This window comes from Zalophus californianus, chromosome 4 (genome assembly GCF_009762305.2).
Source record: "Zalophus californianus isolate mZalCal1 chromosome 4, mZalCal1.pri.v2, whole genome shotgun sequence".
NCBI lineage: Eukaryota > Metazoa > Chordata > Mammalia > Carnivora > Otariidae > Zalophus > Zalophus californianus.
The window spans coordinates 153,973,286-153,996,055 of record NC_045598.1 but is presented as its reverse complement, the minus strand read 5'-3'; the positions used below and the strand labels follow the sequence as shown (position 1 = coordinate 153,996,055).

Below are 22,770 nucleotides of genomic sequence, written 5' to 3'. Positions count from 1 at the left end.
CTCCTGTGATGCTCAGCTCAACTGTCTTAATTTCTCCTTTTAACAACCTCACCTGCCTGTGAGAACTATTCTTCTTTATCTTTTTCCACATAATCCTGTGTGGATCTAACATAGCAATTTCTAAAAACGGCATTACTATATTCCTTCATATCCTTAAATACAGTAAGTACCTCTAGAGGGAGGGATATGCTAAAAATGAACTTTTATTTCTGTAGCCCCAGTATCTAGCACAGTGTTTCATCGTCTCTAACTATTTGATAAAAAAGAAGAATGAAACTGAGGAATGGAAGCTCTAGTTTCAAATAAAATTAAAACAGGGTGAAGAAAATCCTTTAAAAGATGCTCCTTGAGACATGGGTTGAAATATTCTGTCACTGTCAATTTTTTATTATCTTATTTAATTATAAAATTGTGTATTTTTCTATCAATTAGCTTTAAGTTACTTCAGAAAAAAGATGCAGCACTCCCTTTGGCAGCACATAATCTAAAACTGGAACAATACAGAGAAGATTAGTATGACCCCTAAGTAAGGATGACAGGCAAATTCATGAAAAGTTCCATATTAAAAAAAAAGATACCAAGTTATTCCAATTAGAGTACTATAAAATTACAATTAAGTCAATGGGAAAATGCAATGCAAGATAGCATACATTTGGCCTGAAAAACATTTAAGTTCTGCCATTTACTACATGTGACAATAGGCAGGTAAATGTCAATAAGCATCAGTTTCTTCATTTTTAAAATGTGAATAATAAAACCCGCCTGTAAGAAATCCATTTAAGCATCATGAGACAGAGAATTTAAGCACTCCAGAAACTACAATTAGCTACTTTTTACTTTGTAATTTATACCCTTTTAAATAAGCACATATCCCAACTCTTTTATACCAACCATCCCAATCCAGGGGTTTGGCACTCAATGAATACTTGTTGAGTAAACCTAAAGATGAAGAGGAAATAGAGAGATAAAAACAAAAGCTAACATTTACTACGCAATTCTTATGCATCAAACACTCAGAACAAACATCTAAAACAAGTCAGTAAAATAGGACCACCTAAACTAGTCTCTCCAGTGTTTCTGCTTTACCAGCAATTGCACAGAAATCCACCTCAAGAGTCAATGAAACTCTATTTGAGCTGTAATTTACTGTTTAGAAATGAAGGAATAGAATTGCTTGAAAGGGGTAGAATGGAGGACAAAGGAATTATGGTACATCCATTAAAAAAAATCAATTCAGACAATATGTAACTCTAAGAAATGAGAAAAAGATTTATTCATTAAGAGAATAAATTATAAAAATTTCTCACCTGCTGCATATGTCTACTGGTTCGTTTCTGCGGCTGATAAATGAGCCAGGTGTATAAGACTGGATCAATATTAACTGCTACTCCTTGTACACTACAAAGAAGTACAGCACCTAAAAATCAAGATTTTAAAATTGTGTTAATTCCTCATACAAAATAGTAAGCTTTATATCACTTCACACCAAGTAGGACAGCTATAATAAAAAGACAAATTAACAAGGGTAGACAAAGATGTGGAGGAATTCAAGCCCTCGTCTACTGCCTGTGGGAGCATAAAATGGTGCAAATACTTTCAAAAACACTTTGGCATTTCCTCAAGAAGCAAAAATACAGTCACAAAATGACCCAACAATTGTATTCCTAGGTATGTACCAAGAGAACTAAAATCATATGTCCACTCACAAGCTTGTACCCAACTTTTCAAAGCAGGATTCATAATAGCAAAAGGTGGAAATGACACAAATGTCCATGAATGGTTGAATGGATAAGCACAATGTGGTATAGCCATATAATGGAAAATTATTTGTCCATCACAGGGAATAAAGTACCGATTCATGCTACACCACCTTGAACACATGTTAAGTGAAAGAAGCCAGTCACAGAAAAGCACATACTGGATGATTCCACTTACATGAAATGGCTAGAACAGGCAAAAACCACAGAGAAAAAAGGTGGGATTAGCGGACGCCAGTGCTTGAGGGGAGGAAAGAATGGAAAGTAACTGCTAATAGATATGTGGTTCTTTGGGGAGTGATTAAAATGTTCCAGAATTAGAAAATGGTGATTGTTGCACAACCTTGCAAATATACTAAAAACCATTAAATTATGCACTTTAAAAATAATGAATTTTATGGAAAATGAATTATCTCATTAAAAGTATGTCTACCATATGATTTCACTCACATGTGGAATTTAAGAAGCAAAACAGATGGAACATAGGGGAAGGGAAGGAAAAATAAAATAAGATAAAAACAGAGATGGAGGCAAACCATGAGAGACTCTTAACTACAGGAAACAAACAGGGTTGCTGGAGGTGAAAGGCGTGGGGTATGGGGTAGTGGGTGATGGGCATTAAGGAAGGCACTTGATGTAATGAGCACTGGGTGTTATATGCAACCCATGAATCACTGAATTCTATCCCTGAAACTAATAATACAGTATATGTTAACTAAATTGAATTTAAATAAAAAAAATTTTTAAGTGAATATGTCTTTAATAATAAGCAGCTTTATTATTTAGGCAAAAAGCAATTTTTATATTGGTCATGAGAATAGAATATTATCTCCCTTTTTTGTTTATATTACAAACTTAATTCACAATGTGAAAGGAAGGATTATTATAAGCACTCAATAAATCACTGCAAATTACAGCTTTAAACATTCAGAAGCAAGATGTTCATCTGCCTAGATGAAACACAGGCTAACATTCTGACATAAAACACAAAGCTGAAGTGTAACAAGTTGCAATTCCATTCTAGGAAAATATTTTAGTCCCCCTCTGATAAAAAGCCAACTCACATCAGACTTAACCAAAGCTTAAAATCCCATTCATAATTTATGTGCAGGTTCTGTGTGTTCCATAAATACATTTTTGCATTTCTACATATATTTCTTGATAAAATATTATTAGCTCTATTGGGGTATATGGAGTATCAAGTAAGAGGTATTTTTCAATGTTGCTCTCAACTACATCTCCCAGTAGCTAGAAAAGTAACAGCCATATGGTAGGAACAGAGAGACATAATAAAGAGTAGATGAGTTCTCGGATTAGGTGCAAAAGCCCATTGGTTCTGTAATACTGCAGATTATCTAAATACAATTACTATTAGTACCAACTCCTATGAAAAGTGAACCACACAGAGATAGAGATAGAAAGATGGAGGGGAGTAAGCAAGAGAAATAGCCCCTTTTTAAAAACTTTGGCACAGAATTTTCAAACAAGCTAAAATTGTCATGTGTATTCATCTTCCACCTTTCAGTGCTTCTGAATCTCCAGTGTAGACTCTTGGGCAGTGTTCTGAGGCAAAAGCAACCCCACCCACTTCCATGTAACAATGTATGTGCTCCTGAGCAATGACTCACTCAAATACATCTCAGGAAGGAATGAACAGGACAAGCTAAATACAGATGACTGGAAATGGGGAGTCATAACTGAAGTCAATTAGAAGATGCAATTTGAGGGCGCCTGGATGGCTCAGTTGGTTAAGCGACTGCCTTTGGCTCAGGTCATGATCCTAGAGTCCCGGGATCGAGTCCCACATCGGGCTCCCTGCTCAGCAGGGAGTCTGCTTCTCCCTCTGACCCTCTTCCCTCTCATGCTCTCTATCTCTCATTCTCTCTCTCTCAAATAAATAAATAAATAAATAAATCTTTAAAAAAAAAAAGAAGATGCAATTTGATATACATATATGTATTTGCTGTACTATAATGCATAAAAATTATTAAAATCTTTTAATTTTAAAGAAATTAATTACATACATTTAAATGGAGAGTTTAAATTTTTTATTTAAATTCAAGAATATGTAATTCAATCTTAAAAGTTAAAAGACTTTTCCTAAATTCCATATAAAGAAATGAAATTACAATTAGGTTTAAATTACTATGCAGTGTTTCCTGCCACATAAGCCAATATAATTTGTTTTACAATTAATATCACATAAATATTAAAGACACCACAAATTAATACATATTTAACAGTAAGAAATGTGTTCCACAAAAAGAAATTCCAACAAGAAAGAAGAATGTGGGGTCTAAGAGACAAAAGATCTAACACAGGAGAAAAGTGACAGGAATCCCCAAAACGACAACAGTAAAGTAGTTACAGGTACGTGAAAAATGTAATAACAATATTTAAGACACATTTATTATTTATTTATGAGAGAGAGAGAGAGCAGGGGAAGGGGCAGAGAGAGAGGGAGGACAAGGACCCCAAGCAGGCTCCACGCTTAGCACAGAGCTGGATGCAGGTCTCCATCTCATGATCCTGAGATCATGACCTGAGCCAAAATCAAGAGTTGAACCCTTAACCAACTACGCTACCCAGGCGCCCCCGGAAGAGCAACAAAACACAATTATTAAATACAGGAAAAACACATGCTATAAAAGAAATGATAACTAATCGTAGCATACAGCGTGACTGTACCATGAATAATATTTATAAAGAGAAATACATAAATTCTGAAAAATAGATTCACTGATTAATCAAACATGATGTAACAATTTTGAGAGTAGGTATATATAAGAGGAACGTGAGATGTGAGGAGGACAGAATTAAAGTTGGCCAAATATCATTTTCCATAGTAAGACATCAATAAATTTTGCCCTACAGTGACCAAGAAAGAGCAACAGAAGTCGTAATATTTAAAAAATTTTGTTTGAAAAGTCTCCAATTCACTGTCATGTAACTACCACAAATTATGACCTGTGAATGGTTCTCTTAATAAAAAATCAGCAAGCACTACAGAAAGCAAGCCACTATGAGAGAGTCAGAAAAAGCAACCAACAATTTAGACTTTCAAGTACTGGAGATATTTGAATATAGAAAATAAACACCTATGTATAAACTGTTTAAAATATAAAATTTTGTATGGTATCATGCAGAGTATCAAACAATGAGAAAGCATCAGGAAAGAACATCTTTTAAAGAAAAATGGAAATGATAAAGATGACATAGTTAATTATTGGTGTAAAAAACTCATTGGGCAGGCTAAACAGCAGATCAGCTATAGTTGGAAGAGAAAAAAAAGTGAAATGGGGGAAATGCACGAGCTCATTTAGAATGCATCTGGAAGAGAAAAATGAAAAACGATTATTAAAATGAGGTTAAGAGATATGAGCACTGAGTAAGAAGATCAAACATGTCAGAGGGAGATACCAAAAACTGGGGAAGAGGCAATATTGTTAAAAACATAAGAGCTGAGAATTTTACAAAATTGTTGGAACACAGTAAGCCTCAAACCCAAGGAGCCCCATAAAACTAAAATGTATAATTAAAAATAAATGATTTCAAAACTACAATCAGATATCACCTAATACCTGTAAGAATAACTAAACTCAACAATACAAGAAATAATAGGTGTTGGTGAGGATGCGGAGAAAGGGAAGCCTCCTGGGAACTGTTGGTGGGAATGCAAACTGGTACAGGCACTCTGGAAAACAGTATGAAGGATCCTCAATAAGTTAAAGATAGAACAAACTACCGTATGACCCAGCAATTGCACTACTAGGTGTTTATCCAAAGGATACAAAAATACTAATTTGAAGAGATACAGGCACCCCAAAGTTTACAGCAGCATTATCTACAATAGCCAAATGATGGAAACAGCCCAAATGTCCACTGAGTGATGGATAAAGAAGATGTGCACACAATGGAATATTACTCAGCCATAAAAAGGAATGAAATCTTGCCATTTGCTAGACAGCATTATGCTAAGTGACATAAGTCCGAGAAAGACAAATACCATACGATTAAACTCACATGTGGAATTTGAGAAACAAATGAGCATAAGGGAAAAAAGAGAGGCAAACCAAGAAACAGACTCTTAACTATAGAAGACAAACCGATGGTTCCCAGAGGGGAGGTGGGTGAGGGGGTGGGTGAAGGAGGTGATGGGGACTAAGGGGTCAGCTCTGATGAGCACTGGGTGTGTATGGAATTGTTGAAACGCTAAATTGTACACCTAAAACTAATATTAAACTGTATGTTAACTGGAAATTAAATAAAAACAAAAAAATAAACATAAACATATTTTATTAAACAAATTGGAAAGAAGCTACAAACACTGAAGGGAAAAGAAGATTAAAAAAAGCACCCCAAACAACAAGAATGATCACCTGAGGATTAAAAGCACAAATAAATGGACAATCAACTTCTTAGGAAAAAATAAATGGTGAGCACTGTGAATTGTGTAAGACTGTTAAATCACAGACCTGTACCTCTGAAACAAATAATACATTATATGTTAAAAAAAAGAAGATAGAAGGAAGGGAGAAATGAAGGGGGGGAAATCGGTGGGGGAGACGAACCATGAGAGACTATGGACTCCGAGAAACAAATCGAGGGTTCTAGAGGGGAGGGGGGTAGGGGGAGGGGTTAGCCTGGTGATGGGTATTAAAGAGGGCACATTCTGCGTGGAGCACTGGGTGTTATACGCAAACAATGAATCATGGAACACTGCATCAAAAACTAACGATGTAATGTATGGTGATTAACATAACATAATAAAAAATAAATAAATGGAATTGAGTATATGATTTTACTTCAAAATTTACATGTATGTTATATATATATTCTTTTGTATGCACAGTGTTCTGTTTAAAAGATAATGAAGAAAACAAAGAAATTACATTTATTTTTTTAAAACGAATATATCAGGATAAGTTTTGTTCTAATTTTATTCACCTCAAGTACAAGGCACATACAAACTTTTTTTTATTTTTACTTTTTTTAGGGAAATCATTTTTTATTATTTATTAGCATCAACCACAATGTGATGTGCATCACAGAGATTCTATCAAGAGATGCAAAGAAAGAAATCTCACCCTTTTTCATAGCCATGCAGACAAAACTCACTACATACATATTCTCAGGATAAACACAAACTTTTTTTTAATTATGATGAAAAACACATCCACAAATCCTATATAAACAAAGCAGTTTATAAATTTAATAGTATGCAAACTTCAAAGGACAAAAGTAAATTAGAAAATTACAGACATTCTCCATATTGGGCAAGTTATTTTAAAAGTCCTTTCAGATGTGTCAAAAATTAAATGTGTTGAGTGAATTTTTCAAAAAACTTTCTCAGTGAATTAGTAGCATTCCTTTTTAACTGAGATTTTATGGAAAAGAAAAGGAAAACAAATGTACCAAATAAATATTTTCATGTGAAAACTAACCCTAAAAACCTTATTTTACCATAAAGAAGAAGTTAAAAAAATACTTCAACAAATGTCCGTAAAAGTTATATGATTACATTATATCAGAGATGACTGAATGACACAAAGCCAGGCTGGACCTCTGTGAGTGTTAAACAGGTGATAAAAGAGAACAATTTAATATCAATTTAGTTGAAATTATAAAGTTCTTTTAAGTTTAAAGGGATATTTTCATATTATATTCAATTCACAAGACCTCGCCTTTAAAAGTAACACACAAGTTCCGACATGTAAGTGCGCAGACAACTAGTCTGATCCTGAGTTTACTCAGAACAGATTCCCCGTAAATCACTAAAATTTGGCAATATATTATTCTGTTTAATTTTAGCCTGGGAGACAACTAATGAGAAAAGTGTGCTTCATTTCTCTGCTCACTGCCAAAATGGCTCATTTATGCACATTCCACTCAGGCTTCACAAATTAGTTAAGCCAAGGCACCACTGTCAGTTCAGTTACATCCTAAGCTGAAGAATGAGAACGAAAAAAAAAGAGACCCCAAAGGTGCACAGGATTACAATTAAATATGTATGCTTCTTGTCAGCTACAGAAACTCTGTCAGCCAATGAGATGGTCTTGTAAAACATCAAGATATAAAAGGGGACAAGTACCCTGCATTTTATGCTAAACCAATAAACAAGACAAAAAACACAGACATATTCATCTTCATCTAAGCTTCAGTGGCTAAAACTCACTATTTTTCTAGTATGTAGCTAGAGTAAATTAAAGGCATTTTAGATTTGTACAGCTCTTAAGAATTTATTTGCTACTCTTATTTTTAAGAATAATTTCAAGAATTTTAGCCTGTTAAGTAAACAAAAAAGAAAGAATCAAAAACATGGGTGGAGAATAAAGGCAAGATAGAGTAATCACAGGCAAGAAATGACAGAGCAGGGATGAGCTGCCAACCACTGGTAACTTTATCCAAGGTAACTGTCAAGTTTAGTATCACTGAATCATAAGACTTTTAGGTATGTGAGTAGGATAGCTCATGTTACTTAATTAACAATTATCACGCCTTCCCATAGGATACAGAAAATCACAGAATTCTATCCCATCATAACAAAACAAGCCATATAATGCTTTTCAACCCATCAAAACTTTTCAACATTCATCAGACAGCAGGGTTTGCAAAAAATCCTAATGAACAAAAGTCATAAAAGTGAAAGGCTACAGGCAGAAAGGAATGAATAGTTGCCTTCAGACATAGCAACGGGAAAAGAAACAAGTTGTTAAGAAGAAACGAGAAATTTTAACAAATATTTAAAGATGAGTTTGGGGACTGGCATGACAATTTAGAATCCCTGAGAATACTAGACAGAAGAGGAGTATACCCACCTGACATCTCTTTTCAACAAACGTCCACCAAATACTCATGAGAATGGCAGGGCACAGGACAGGAGAAATGCGGAAGACCGCACTAACATTCAGACACATGGAGCCTGATGACTTCTGAGAGCAGAGAAGGAGAACTAAAGAAAATTCCACAGTCATTCTGAACTTCTCAGTGAGCACCAACCAGGTCTATCTGTGACTAGGAGAAGGAAAGAGGAACTAAGATAGATGCCTCTGTAAGGACAAGTGAACAAGGCACGTTAGGTCTGCGCACAGGTAAGAAGAACTGAGTGAAAAATCACAAACTATGTTGAAAGAAAGATTCTGATCCTGCTCTCAAAAAATGTGAAGCCTACAGTGAATTCAATATTAGCAAGAACCAGACACAGCTCAACTACAGAATAAAAACAAAGAACATAGAGCATAGAGAATACAGTCAATATTATTTTAGTAATGTTATATGGTGACAGACGGTAACTGCACTTAACCTGGTAAGCACTGTATAATGTACACAATTGTTGAACCACTATGTTATGCAGCTGTAAACAACAATGTATGTCAACTATACTTCAATAATAAAAATTAAAAAATAAAGAGAAAGAAAGAAAAAAAATAAAGCAAAAACCAGAAACAACTCAACTACACTAATCACATGACAGAAGGGGCATGTTCTTTAATAGGCATAAACATTTTTCTACCATAGGCACTATTATTCTTTTTATACACAACATTTGGCATTCATTTAAAAAAATATGAAGCACAGTAAAAGAAAAATAACTCATTATCAAAAAAGAAAACAGTCAATAGCTCAAGTTCAAAAGGTAGCATAAATACTGGAATTATCTAGCACTTTAAAACAACTCTGATAAGCATGTTAAAGAATATAGTGAAAAAGGTAGATAATATGCATGAACTAAAGGGGAACTGCAGTAGAGAGAAAGAAACTATTAAAAAGAGACGAATGGAAATATTAGAATTAAAATATAATACTGGAGGTGAAGAATTCTTTGAAAATTTTTCAAAAATCATAAACAATATCAACTGACAGATTAAACAACAACAACAAAAAAAAACTAAGCAAACTCCAAGAGGAATAATTAAAAAGAAAAACAGATCTAGACACATCACGATCAAACTGCAGGAAACCAAAGACAGAAAAAAATTTGAAGTCACTCAGGAAAAAAAAAATATAAGGGAACCATGATGAGGATAACTCATCAGAAATAATGGCGACGCAAAGACAATAGAATGGCATCTTTAAAATGCCGAAATAAGAAAAGACAACCTAGATTTATATACCTGCTGAAAACATGCTCTAAAAATGAAGACAAAACAAAAACAATTTGTCTCCTAAAAACGTGCACTACTAGAAATTAAGAAAAGTGCTTTAGAATGAAAGGAAATATACCAGATAGAAATTTAATTCTAGAAAAGGAATGAAGACCAGAAAGACTAAATATGTAAATAAAGAGGACCACTGAAAAAATATGTTATTTTTATTTATACAGTTACAGTTATATTTATATACAGACACGCATATATATATAGATATAGATATAGATAATCTATATCTATATATATATATCTTTAAATCTCCTTTAAAACACTCATGACTATTTGGAATAGGAATAATAACAATGCAATATGGGGTTCGAGTTACACAAAGAACTAAAATATACGCCCATAGGGCAGAAAGAACAAGATGGTGGTAACTTGGAAGTAGAACAGTGTAATAACGCATTTGTCTTATTTTTTCAGTTTATAGTAGATTCTGTCACTGTCCTCTAAACTTGCCAATTTTACTATTAAGCCCAATTCATATCATATAAAAATATTAAGCACTTATTTATGTACATATGTACTTTCTTCTTTCCACTTATCCAAATATTGTGCACCCTTTGATTCAAATTAGCTTCCACCATTAAGACTTTCTACCACCACTGATCTTTCCATTCTCTGGCCAAGTACAACACTGAGAATACAGAGCTCATTCCAGCCACCGACTCAATTCAGCTTTCCCAGTAAATAAGAATGTCATCATTTCAGAACAAGGATGCCAGGGGAGGATATGAGTGCTTTAGGCAACAGCCTAATGTGTGAAACAGTGACACCTGCTATCACTTTACAACATGAAGAAGCTATCTGTATTCCTTGGCCATAAATTCAAAGTGAGTCAGCTGATCCTGTTCCATGTTTTTCTTCAGTCCAGATCAGGTACAGAGAAGGTAGAACTGGATTTCATTAAGACTGTGTGTGCGTTTTCATTTTTCCTACTGTTCTTTTTCATTCTCTCTAGATCAAATGTTAATCAATTTTATCAGACATTAAGTTCATAACTGGTCTCCTTCTATCTGATTTGTGTGTCTTATTTCTCAATTGGCAAAGAATGCACAAATGAGATTTAATAGTAATCTCAAACTGTGTCAGCAATTAATAATTTGCGATATTTCAGGGGCGCCTGGGTGGCTCATATGGTTAAGCGTCTGCCTTTGGCTCAGGTCATGATCCTAGGGTCCTGGGATCGAGCCCCGCATTGGGCTCCCTGCTTGGCAGGGAGCCTGCTTCTTCCTCTCCCTCAACTGTTCCCTCTGCTTGTGCTCTCTCGCTCTCTCTCTGTCAAATAAATAAATAAAATCTTAAAAAAAATAATTTGTGATATTTCAAAGTTTTCTCCTCTATCTTCACATTCAAGACATAAAACTCTAAAACCATAAAGATAATTATAGACAATATATGTGTGTATATAATATAAAAATACCAAGAGCATTTTTCACAGAACTAGAACAAACAATCCTAAAATTTGTGTGGAGCCACAAAAGACCCTAATAGCCAAAACAACCTTAGAAAAAAAAGCAAACCTGGAGGCATCACAATTCCAGACCTCAAGTTATATTACAAAGCTGCAGTAACCAAAACAGTATGGTACTGGCACAAAAATAAACACCTAGATTAATGGAACAGAAAATCCAGAAGAAAACCCACAATTACATGGTCAATTAATCTTTGACAAAGCAGGAAAGAATATCCAATGGAAAAAAAGACAGTCTATTCAGAAAATGGTGTTAGGAAAACTGGACAGCAACATGCAAAAGAAGGAAACTGGACCACTTTCTTACACCATACACAAAAATAAATTCAAAATGGATTAAAGACCTAAATGTGAGACATGAAACCATAAAACTCCTAGAAGAGAGCACAGACACTAATTTCTCTGACATCAGCCATAGCAACAATTTTCTAGATATGTATCCTGAGGTAAGGGAAACAAAAGCAAAAACAAACTATTGGGACCACAAAATAAAAAGATTCTGCACAGCAAAGGAAACAAAACTAAAAGGGAGCCTACAGAATGGGAGAAGATATTTGCAAATGACATATCTGATAAAGAGTTAGAATCCAAAATATATAAAGAACTTTAAAAACTCAACACTCAAAAGACAATCCAATTAAAAATGGGAAAAGGATATGAACAGTTATTTCTCCAAAGAAGACATCCAGATGGCCAACAGACACATGAAAAGATGCTCATCATCACTTATCATCAGGGAAAGGCAAATCAAAAATATAATATTACCTCATACCTGTCAGAATGGTTAAAATCAACAACACAAGAAATGATAAACATTGGTGAGGATGTGGAGAAAAAGGAACCCTCGTGCACTGTTCATGGGAACGCAAACTGGTTCAGCCACTGTGGAAAGCAGTACGGAGGTTCCTCAAAAGGTTAAAAATAAAACCTACCCTGTGATCCAGTAATCACACTACTGAATATTTGCCCAAAGAACACAAAAACATTAATTCAAAGGGATACATGTACCCCTGTTTATAGCAGCATTATTTACAATAGCCAAGACTTGCAAGCAGCCTGTGTCCACTGGTTGATGAATAAAGAAAATGTGGTACATATATACACAAGGGAATATTATTGAGCCATAAAAAAGAATGAAATCTTAACCAAATGGCAATGACACAGATGGAGCTAGAGAGTATAATGCTAAGCGAAATAAGTCAGTCAGAGAAAGACAACATATGATTTCACTCACATGTAGAATTTAAGAAACAAAATTAAGAAAAATTAAGAAACAAAAAAGCAAAGGACAATAGAGAGTGAGAGAAACCAAAAAAAAAGAATAACAACTATAGAGAACAAACTGATGGTGACCAGAGGGGAGGTGGGTGGGGGATGGGTTAAATAGGTGATGGGATTAAGGAGGACACTTGTCATGATAAGTACTGGGCGATTAAAACAAAAACTTAAAAAATAAAGTGAAAAAAGCAAAGTGCAGACACAAGTATACTGCAGAAAAATTTCAGATATTACATATCTGTATGTAGGTTTAAACATAAAATATATAATATACATGTTTATTTAAACATAAAATATTGGTATGTCTGAATGTATGTGGGGCAACAGACAAGTAATACACTATAGAAAAAGATCTGCAACTCCATGAACTATGCTGTATACAAACCAAGATAGAACAAACATCACTTCATGATTTAATAATAAATTATTAGATGATTTATATTCTAAAACCAAGAAACTACACCAACATTTTTCTGGGTCAGTTTTGAATTTCAATGAAAACTTTGGTTCATAGAAGAAACAAAAGCCAAAATTTCATTCACCACAAGAAAAAACCGTTTGGAAAATTATCAGATCTCATAAAAGTCTCTCTTTTATTTATCTGCGATTTGTCACTGTTCTTTATTCAGGATTTTCATCATGTAGAATTCCATCACAGTGATCCTGCACCAAATCAGTATGAAGAAATCTACCATCTTATAACTAAACAGTAACTTTTAAAACCAATTCTTCAATTTAAACTGAACTTAGTCTTATAGGACAATATAATCAAACTATAGATCATAAATCAAGATATAATAATAAAATTTATCAATTCACTCATACACCTCACTAAAATCTTTTGTACTGTCCAATATTATGATAGTTTTATTAATTTCAAATATTTCTTCATCTCTTTTATAAACAGACCCAAAACTCCAACATATATCTTAATTGTATTAGCATATAATAAATAGCTTGAGGTTATGAGCATTATAAAGACAATATAAACAACATGATAATTAGCTTTTGAGTTAATGATGCATAAAATATGAATTGAGGTATAATAACTTGGAATAAAAGAGTATTAGTAGGGTTTAATAATTTAAAGCCAACAGATATCTCTGTTTAATTCTAAATACGTAATATATATTATGCTGATTTAGCATTTTAATTTGGCTGATTATAGGAATTTATCCACATCTGACTTAAATTTTAAGCAAACAGAGTGAAAGATCATATTGTTGTATTTCTCTTTACAGACTCTAGCAAGAAGCTTAATAAACAAATACTTGTTATTGGGGCACCTGGGTGGGTCAATGGGTTAAGCGTCTAAACTCTTCGGTTTTGGCTCAGGTCATGATCTCAGGTTCCTAAGATCAAGTCCTGCAATGGGGTCCACACTCAGCAGGGAATCTGCTTCTCTCCTTCTGCCCCTCCCCTCTGCTCATGTGCTCTCCTGTTCTTTTTCCCAAATAAATAAATAAACCCCTTTTTAAAATGAACTGGAAGAATCTTCAGAGTCATAGATGGTGTCAGTAGTTTTTAAATTCCATTTACCAGAAGTTGGAAAGCACTCTTGAAATCATGGTAGTACTCAACAGACTAGCTATGAGACAGAGTGTACATTTTGATTTAATTATGAAATCCTTGAACACTAAAATTTTTATTTATAGTAATAAATCTTAACTTGGAAATTAAAAGCAATGCTTTTTTGATCAAGACCAGATAAGCATGTATTTTCTGGGTACTTAACATCATTACTTCTCATTTCATCTAAAATCTCATTGCATAAATCATATGATAAATTTCTAGCATTTCTAAGTCCAAGATACGGCCCTCCATTCCATCAGTCATCCTTTTCCAGCCAAGTTATTTCTTTCAATTTCTCAGAAATTCAAGCTGCTTTTTTAATACAAGAGCCCTAGGATCACCAAGTCCCAACAATAAAAAAAAAAAATTAGTAAATTGTTTTCCTGTATGTATCAAAACCAACCAAATAAAAACTCCCCAATATTTGTCTTCACTAAGTAACCTGAGACTAAAATGACTTTTCCCCCTAATTTGACTTGTCTTGGGGAGGGTGTGGGAGCACCTGATGGCTGAGGCAAAAAATAAATCTGCATGTTTTAACTTAGCCTACTTACTATTTTCCAAATATACTTCTAGAGCACTTGATGGCTATTTAGAATCTTATTCTATTTACACCATGTAGAACACCATAAAGAATAGCAGGTCTCTGAAACATGCCAATGCTTTATTCTACCTGACCACAGTTTCAGTTTTTACATCTGTAATATAGGCATAAAACACATTAAGATACACGTAAATTTGTCCTACAGGAGAACACAGGCAGCAACCTCTTTGACCTTGGCTTACAGCAACTTCCTGCTAGACATGTCTCCAAAGGCAAGGGAAACAAAAGCAAAAATGAACTGTTGGGACTGCATCAGGATAAGCTTTGGAAAAGCAAAGGAAACAGTCAACAAAACTAAAAGGTAACCTACAGAATGGGAGAAGATATTTGCAAATGACATATCCGATAAAGGGCCGGTATCCAAAATCTATAAAGAACTTATCATATTCAACACCCAAAAAACCCAAAAAATCCAGTCAAGAAACTGGCAGAAGACATGAACAGACATTTCTCCAAAGAAGATATACAAATTACATAGTGTAATCTTTAAAATCATGGTTACGAAGACTATGTGATAATGGAAACATTCTTATGACATAAGTTTTAAATGCAATATTTAATAACAGGTAAAATAAATTGGGATAAAACTAGAAGAATATATGTAAAAATTTTTTAACGGTTTGTGACTGGGTGATGAGTTAATTTTTTCTTTTACTTTCTAGATTTTTTTTACTTTCCATTCTACTTAGTGAAGATTTAATTACTTTTACAGTAACACTTTAAAACAGTGTATCTAAACATGTACAAACTTCATGTGTTCAGGAGATAAAGCAGATTTTGTTATTTCTCTGCTTAAATAATGCCTTCCCAATCCCCTCTCTGCAGTAAGTCTAAACAACATAACCTACAAGCCATGCCCAATCTCTCACCTCTCTGCAATCACAACTCTGACTCTCCTGATAATGAACATACACCAGCTATCCTTGAACACATCAAATTCTTCACTGTCCCTTCAGTCACTATCTCTCTGTTAACTGCAGGGAGGCCTGTCTCTGAACAACCTATCAAATTAGGTTTTTCCACAGTATATTTCATCACAGTATCATGGTTTCTTATTATTTAACATTAATGATCACAGAAGTTTTTGTTTACTCATTATCTACCTCCTTAGATGGAATGTAGTCTCATGAGATCAGAGACCATCTCTACTGTCTACATATATCCAATGCTAAGGACATAGAAAATACGGAATTTAATGAATGAATGTATGATAAATTGTTATATTTATTTTTAATCTTTTAAGCACTTATTATAAAATGTAACTTCATTTCATCCAGAAGCAATTACTTGAAAATATGCTTCAAATCAAAGTATACTCCAAATACCACTTAATTTAAGACACAGTTTGATTATTGATAATAAATAGAACTGTTTCCTGGCCTGGTTTCCAGTATTCCAATATGACACTATTTTTGTGTTAAGCCTTTTATCTGACTATATAAATAATGATAATTAGAGATATTTTATGGTCAACAAAAACGTAGAAAGAAGAAAATATTTTTAGTCAGTATTAACAGTTTGGTGTAGATGAGACACCTAATATTTGAGGATTTAAACCCCAGCTGTTTCAACATGTCTACACTCGCCACATGAAGCAGGTATCCAAGAACAAATGTATTTTCTAAAATCATAACTGGCATCACATTCTATACACATTTCCTAATGTTTTATGGTAAGTCTTTTCCTGTGTTCATTTTAATAGATAGCTATTATTTTTTATTCTCCAGCATACCTTTCTCCTTAGATACCTCTAATTTTCACTTGAGCTTAAACTGTCTCTTATTCCAGCAGTTGCAGTGGGGACCAGCCCCACATGGGCTCCTACCAACTCCATACAAGGTAATGTGACAGAGCCCAGACTTGTGTGCATCTAATACATCCCTCACCTCTGGACTCATGGCCCCTCCCTCACAGCTGACTCCTAAGATATGGAAAAGTGCAGTACCTCACTCAGTGCCCACAAATACACACACCAGCTGGAAGAGTAACAAAAATAGCACCCTGAGGAGTGGAACATGTATCAGTGCAATATGGTAGCCTTTGGAAAAAGATTTTTTCCAGAAAGAATTATCCTGGGAAATAGTATAGACAACTAGATATTTCCCATATAGCTCTCCCTCCTTTCCTGATTTATAACCTTAATCCTGGGACTATAAACCCTAATAACAGAAGCACATGAGTCTTTCTCTTAGGCTCTGCTTTGTGCAGAGCTCAAGATTCTCTTCTTTTTGTTGCTTCTGGCAAAAATTCTCTAGTCCTCTTTGGGGAATTATCACCCCCACTCCACTGAAATCACATATAGTTTAGTGGGATTATCGATCAAGGTGTTCTGTATTTCCCTTCCCGAAGACTACGCATGTGACTGAAACCAGATATCTTAAACTGATCTTAACTTGCCTATTTAAGATCAATGTCTATTTCATTTTACTTCATGTATATAATTTAACGAAACCCCTCTCTGCTTCACTCCCCTCCCTTTCTTCCATTCTTTAGCTACCATTTACAGAGCTAATATATACAAGAGATTGCGCTAGGTTCTCAAAGTGCAAAGATAAACAGAAAAAACAGCATTCTCAAGATGTCCAGGAATCTTGTGAAAATGGGGTGGGAAAGGGGGAGAATAAACAATTATAAAAAGGGGGAAAATTAACAGTTTTATAACTATGTAAAAAGTAAGAACACATGCCTCAAAATAAGAGGGAAAGGTACAAAGCACAAGTGATTTCTGAGCAGAGTTCTAAAGAAATAGGATTCTGCCAACTAGAGAAGAAGCAAAAAAGGACATTCTGGGAATAGAGATGAGCTTGTTAGAAACATGGATAACAGAGAGACTGGTAATATTTAGGAACATCCAAGCAGCTTAAAAAGGCTAGAGTTAAAGAAATGTAGAGCCTACGAGTAGCTCATGAATGCCCATTTAAGGAGTTAATATTTTATTCTGAGAGTGTTAAATACCATTGCTAACTTTCAAAGCTGGAGGAATTGAAATCTCAACTGTGCATTTCAGAAACATCAAAACGAATGGAGCATGGACTATGAACTGAAGGGACAGAGACAAAATGGATAAACACTACTGTTCCAAACTACTTTTATAATTAATCAGAAATTCAGGGAATAAACCACAAAGGCATAACGTGAGACAGAAGTCAGATAGAAATATCTTGAGAGGTAAAAATGTTTTATAACTAAATAGATACAAGCTATAAACAAGAACTACCTGAGCCAGAGAATACAGTGTTATAATTATTGATGAAATGGACTAAAATAAGAAATGGGTTTGAAGGAAAGGATGAAGATAGCAACCTGGGAAATGGGAAACATGGGATGTCTACTGGACACCAAGGTCAAGATATTTTTGGGAGTCAAAATATATAGGCTAATATTTTTTCGTGGGATTTCTCGGGCTAAAACTACAATAGAATTAAATAAAAGGAAGGAGTTTTATTAATCAAATTACAACCATAATGTAAAATAAAAATAGAAATGAATTTAAATATGATACAATATAACAAACAGTGAAAGTAATATGTATATATATAAATATAGCTAAAACTGTGGCTAGAGAAAAAATAACCTAGAGACTATTCATCAAGGAAATGAGATGGTTAATGACAGAACACCCAAAGAAAGGAGAAATCTGATATGGAAATTAAAGAATGGTCAGAAGGATAGAATCAGGACACAGAAATATTAAGATCTATTTCTTTTTCTTCAGGACTTTAAAAAGAATGGTCCAAAGCACCAAATGATGATAAAATCAAGCTTTTAAAATCATTTGGCTTGGGGCACCTGGGTGGCTCAGTTGGTTAAGCGACTGCCTTCGGCTCGGGTGGTGATCCTGGAGTCCCGGGATTGAGTCCCACATTGGGCTCCCTGCTCAGCGGGGCATCTGCTTCTCCCTCTGACCCTCTTCCCTCTCATGCTCTCTCTCATTCTCTCTCTCTCAAATAAATAAATACAATCTTTAAAAAAAAAAAAATAAAATCATTTGGCTTGGGGCACCTGGGTGGCTCAGTCATTAGGTGTCTGCCTTCGGCTCAGGTCATGATCCCAGGGTCCTGGGATCGAGCCCCACATCGGGCTCCCTGCTCCGCGGGAAGCCTACTTTCTCCTTCTCCCACTCCCCCTGCTTGTGTTCCTTCTCTCACTGTGTCTCTCTCTGTCAAAAAATAAGTAAAATCTTTAAAAAAATAAATAAAATCATCTGGCTTTATGTATATAACAACAGTCTTTTTACTGAGGTTTTATTTGTTGTTTCTCTTTCTTCTAAATTGGTTTCACTGCTCTCATGTAAACTCTTATAAACAGTGGCAAATGGCCACAATAAGGTTCAAGAGTATAACCTACTCACTTGAAAACACAACGGTAGTTTCTCTTTCCCAGGAACTTCAATACAAGTCTTATAAATAAATCTCCTTGGACTGGGTTGGTTCATATGATCACAGCCATACCAATCACATCAAATCAGAAACAAACTAGGAGTTCCAAGCATGATTCCATGTTCAGTCCTAGCACTACCCTGTGAAATCAATCCCACTGGAGTCTTACAGCTTAGAGTATTTTCAGATAAGAGGAAAATGGCTGCTGAACAGGCAAAAACAAAAGAAATGTACTTCACACCTAAGGAGTCAGTAACTGGTCATGTTATTATGAGTTTCTAAATATAAAATTTTAGTTTAATATAATTCCAAAATTCAATGTTGCAAGAATACTACAAGAAACTCCAAAATATCCCTCAACCAAATCTACGAACTATCTGAATTTGGACCCAATTCCTTTACACATATAGACACATCTATCTGTGTGTGTGTGTGTGTGTGTGTGTGTGTGTGTGTGTGTGTGTGTGTGTGTGTGTGCGCGCGCGCGCGCACACGTGTAAAATCTTCCAGTGATCCATTTGAGAATAGACTGAATATATGTTGCCCATTTACCTCTGAGTATGTCACTGTGTATTACTAAGAACAAGGACATGCTCTTACATAAATGTGTTTTTGAACAAATGTGAATTTTTAAGTCTTTCCTAATATTCGAAGCTCCTTAATTAAAAAAAAAAAAAAGTCTGTCTCACAAAGTCTCTTAATATTCCTGGAAAGAAAAGATATTTCCATTACAAATAAAGAGAAAATGCAACATCACTAAAACGAAGTAAGTATTCCTCGGTCCATTTCTTTTAAAACATGTGATTTTCATTATTGAGAATTTTTCAGTTCTTGCCAGTAGTCATAGAAGAGATTCAGATTTCATTTAGAAAGTTCTCCACTCCCAGGTGAATCATAATCAATGTCCACAACCCCTGACATAGTAAACCAATTGATTATACATCTACCCTCCCAACCCCCCCCCAAGTCTGCCAAGTCCAGCCAGTGGAGTGCCAAAGCACAAATGTTTAACATCCCAGATGGTGATGGTACATGGAGAGATGACATGAATTCTTCATAGGAATCTCAGCAGAGTTCATCTGAATTTGGCACACTCTGAGCCTCATTTTCTCCAGTTTAAAGATGAAAGAGTTCCATGTCAGGCCAAGATAGAGTAACAAGTCCAGATTTACCCTCCCGTGTGAAACAACGAAAATATTGGAAAATATATATGAAACAAAGATATGCAAGACACTGGAAATCAGGCACAAAAGACTGTGATCCTGACATATGAAAAACAAAAAAGGTGAGCCCTACCACTGTCCTTGAGACAACTTCCACGATAAGGGTGCAGAAAGAAGAACCAAAGCCCAGCACTCTCCCCAGTTAGAAGAGACAGTGCTGAGAGTATAAGATCAGAGTGGTTTGAATTCTCAAGAAAGAGTACCATGGAGGGGGGCAGAGACAGCTGCATAGACAGAGAACTCCACAGGTCTTCAGAGGGTCTCCTTTGGTAGTCAGCAGACAAGGGAAAGTGAAATGGACATACAAATGGCCAATAAACACACAAAAAGCTGTTCAACTTCATTAATTGTGGGAAATGCAATTCAAAACCACAAAGAAGTACCACCTCACACCCACTAGGATGGCCATAATGAAAAAAAAAAAGAGAAAGAGAGAGAGAGAGAGAGAAAAGAAAAACAGAAAATAACAAATTTGGCAAGAATGTTGAAAAACAGAAACCCCAGTACATTGCTGGTGGAAATACAAAATGGTTCAGCTGCCAGGTCAACAACTTGGAGGTTCCTCAAAAAGTTAAAACACAGACCCATAATTCTACTCCTAGGTTTATTACCCCCCCAAAATTGAAAACAGGTGCTCCGATATATGTATATATATATACTATGTACAGTATATGCCTACACATGTTCATAGCAGCACTATTCAAATTGCCAGAAGGCAGAAACAATTCAAATGCCCATAATGAATGAATGGATAAAGAAATTATGGCATATACATACAACGGAACATTATTTGGCCACAAAAAAGAATGAAGTTCTAATATATGCTACAATGTGGATGAACCTTGAAAGCAGTACACCAAGTAAAAGAAGCCAGACCACAAAGACCATACATCATGAGTGGGAAATGAAGAGGAACCAGACAATATGACCGAGAAGCACTCAGAAGAGCAACCAAGAAAAGAAGCAAATGGAAAAAAGTATTTCAAGAAGAGAGTGATCAACTTTTTAAATACCATTGCCAAGTTAGATAAAATGAGGACTGTGAACTGCCAAGAGAATATAACAATGTTTAGGTCACTAGTAACTTGAATAAGAGCAGTTTTAATGGAGTGGGGGAAGCAAAAGACTGGGTGGCTCAATCGGTTAAGCATCTGCCTTGGGCTCAGGTCGTGATCTCGGGGTCCAGGGATCGAGCCCTGCGTGGGGCTCCCTGCTCAGTGGGGAGTCTGCTTCTCTCTCTCCCTGTGCCCCTCCACCCAGCTCATGCTCTCACTCTCTCTCTCTCAAATACAATCTTAAAAAAAAAAAAAATGGAACCAGGTATACACAATTCTTTTGAGAAGTTTTACTGCTAAGAGGACAAAGAAATGCAGTGGTAGCTGGTGAGAGATGGGATTCGGAGAAAGTTTTGTTTCATTTTTTTGAGATGGGAGGAAAAAAAAAAACCCCATCGTGTTTCTACACCGGAGGGAATGATCCAGTTAACAGGGAAAACTGAATGAGTACAGATTTACTGGAGTGAGATCCTTGGGTAGGGAGAAGTGGTGGGATAGTGAAAAAGCTTTACATGGGAGCACAGATATTTCACTTATAAAAACAAGAAGGCGGAGTACTAATTATACATGCTGAAAGGTAAGTAAAAAGGTTGTGTGAAGTACATGAGAGTCTCTTCTCACAGCTACACTCTTTTCAGAAAAGTAGGAAGTGAAGTCATCATCCATGAAATGGGTCCAGAGGAGGACAGTGAGTTTGGGACGCCAGAGGGTTTGGAGAGAGGATGAGGTGAGAAACAATGATTTAAGGAAAGTGCTTCTCATACGTTAGTGTGCATAAGAATCACCTAGGGAATTTCATTAAAATGCAGATTATGATTTTATAGATCTAGCCGACAGTCTGAAGGTGATTCTCTGAGATGATGTTAATGTTCTGCTGCCGAGTAACCACACTTCCAGTAGTAAGGTATAGGAGTGAAGAGAATAGATGGGGGGGTAAAAAAAAGACTGCCAAGAGGCAGTAAGAACCTGCTTTTGGGAGGTCATGAAATTACACTGAGATTAGAAAAATGCATAGTCAGGTTGACTAATCTCAGAGAGTTTCCTGGTACAATAATCATCTAACCTCAAACAGCTGTTGTTGTTATTTTATCTGACTACAGAAGAGAGTAATCAAATTGTGGTTCATGTGATCTTCCAGGTTACAAAATAAAAATAATAGCACTTTTCATGTGCTAGGCACTACTCTAAACACTTGGGCTTTATCTCATTAATTTCAACAACAACCGAGGGAAGTAGGTTATACATTAAACTCATTTTATAGATGTTAAAAGTGAGCCC

The 22,770-nt window shown here is 35.2% G+C and overlaps 1 protein-coding gene and 1 non-coding gene across 5 annotated transcripts in view; one reads left to right on the top strand and one right to left on the bottom strand.

Annotated features, from left to right (window-relative positions):
• Positions 1–22,770, bottom strand: part of VPS13B (vacuolar protein sorting 13 homolog B) — a 752,513-nt gene that overhangs the window by 436,629 nt on the left and 293,114 nt on the right. For all 4 annotated transcript variants that reach the window (XM_027594446.2, XM_027594522.2, XM_027594594.1 and 1 more), the window contains exon 20: positions 1,308–1,417. In XM_027594446.2, coding sequence (XP_027450247.2) covers positions 1,308–1,417 — 110 coding nt within the window. The remainder of the gene's footprint in view (positions 1–1,307; positions 1,418–22,770) is intronic.
• Positions 461–567, top strand: LOC113917301. The gene has a single exon (XR_003518197.1). It is a non-coding gene; the product is annotated as a U6 spliceosomal RNA (small nuclear RNA).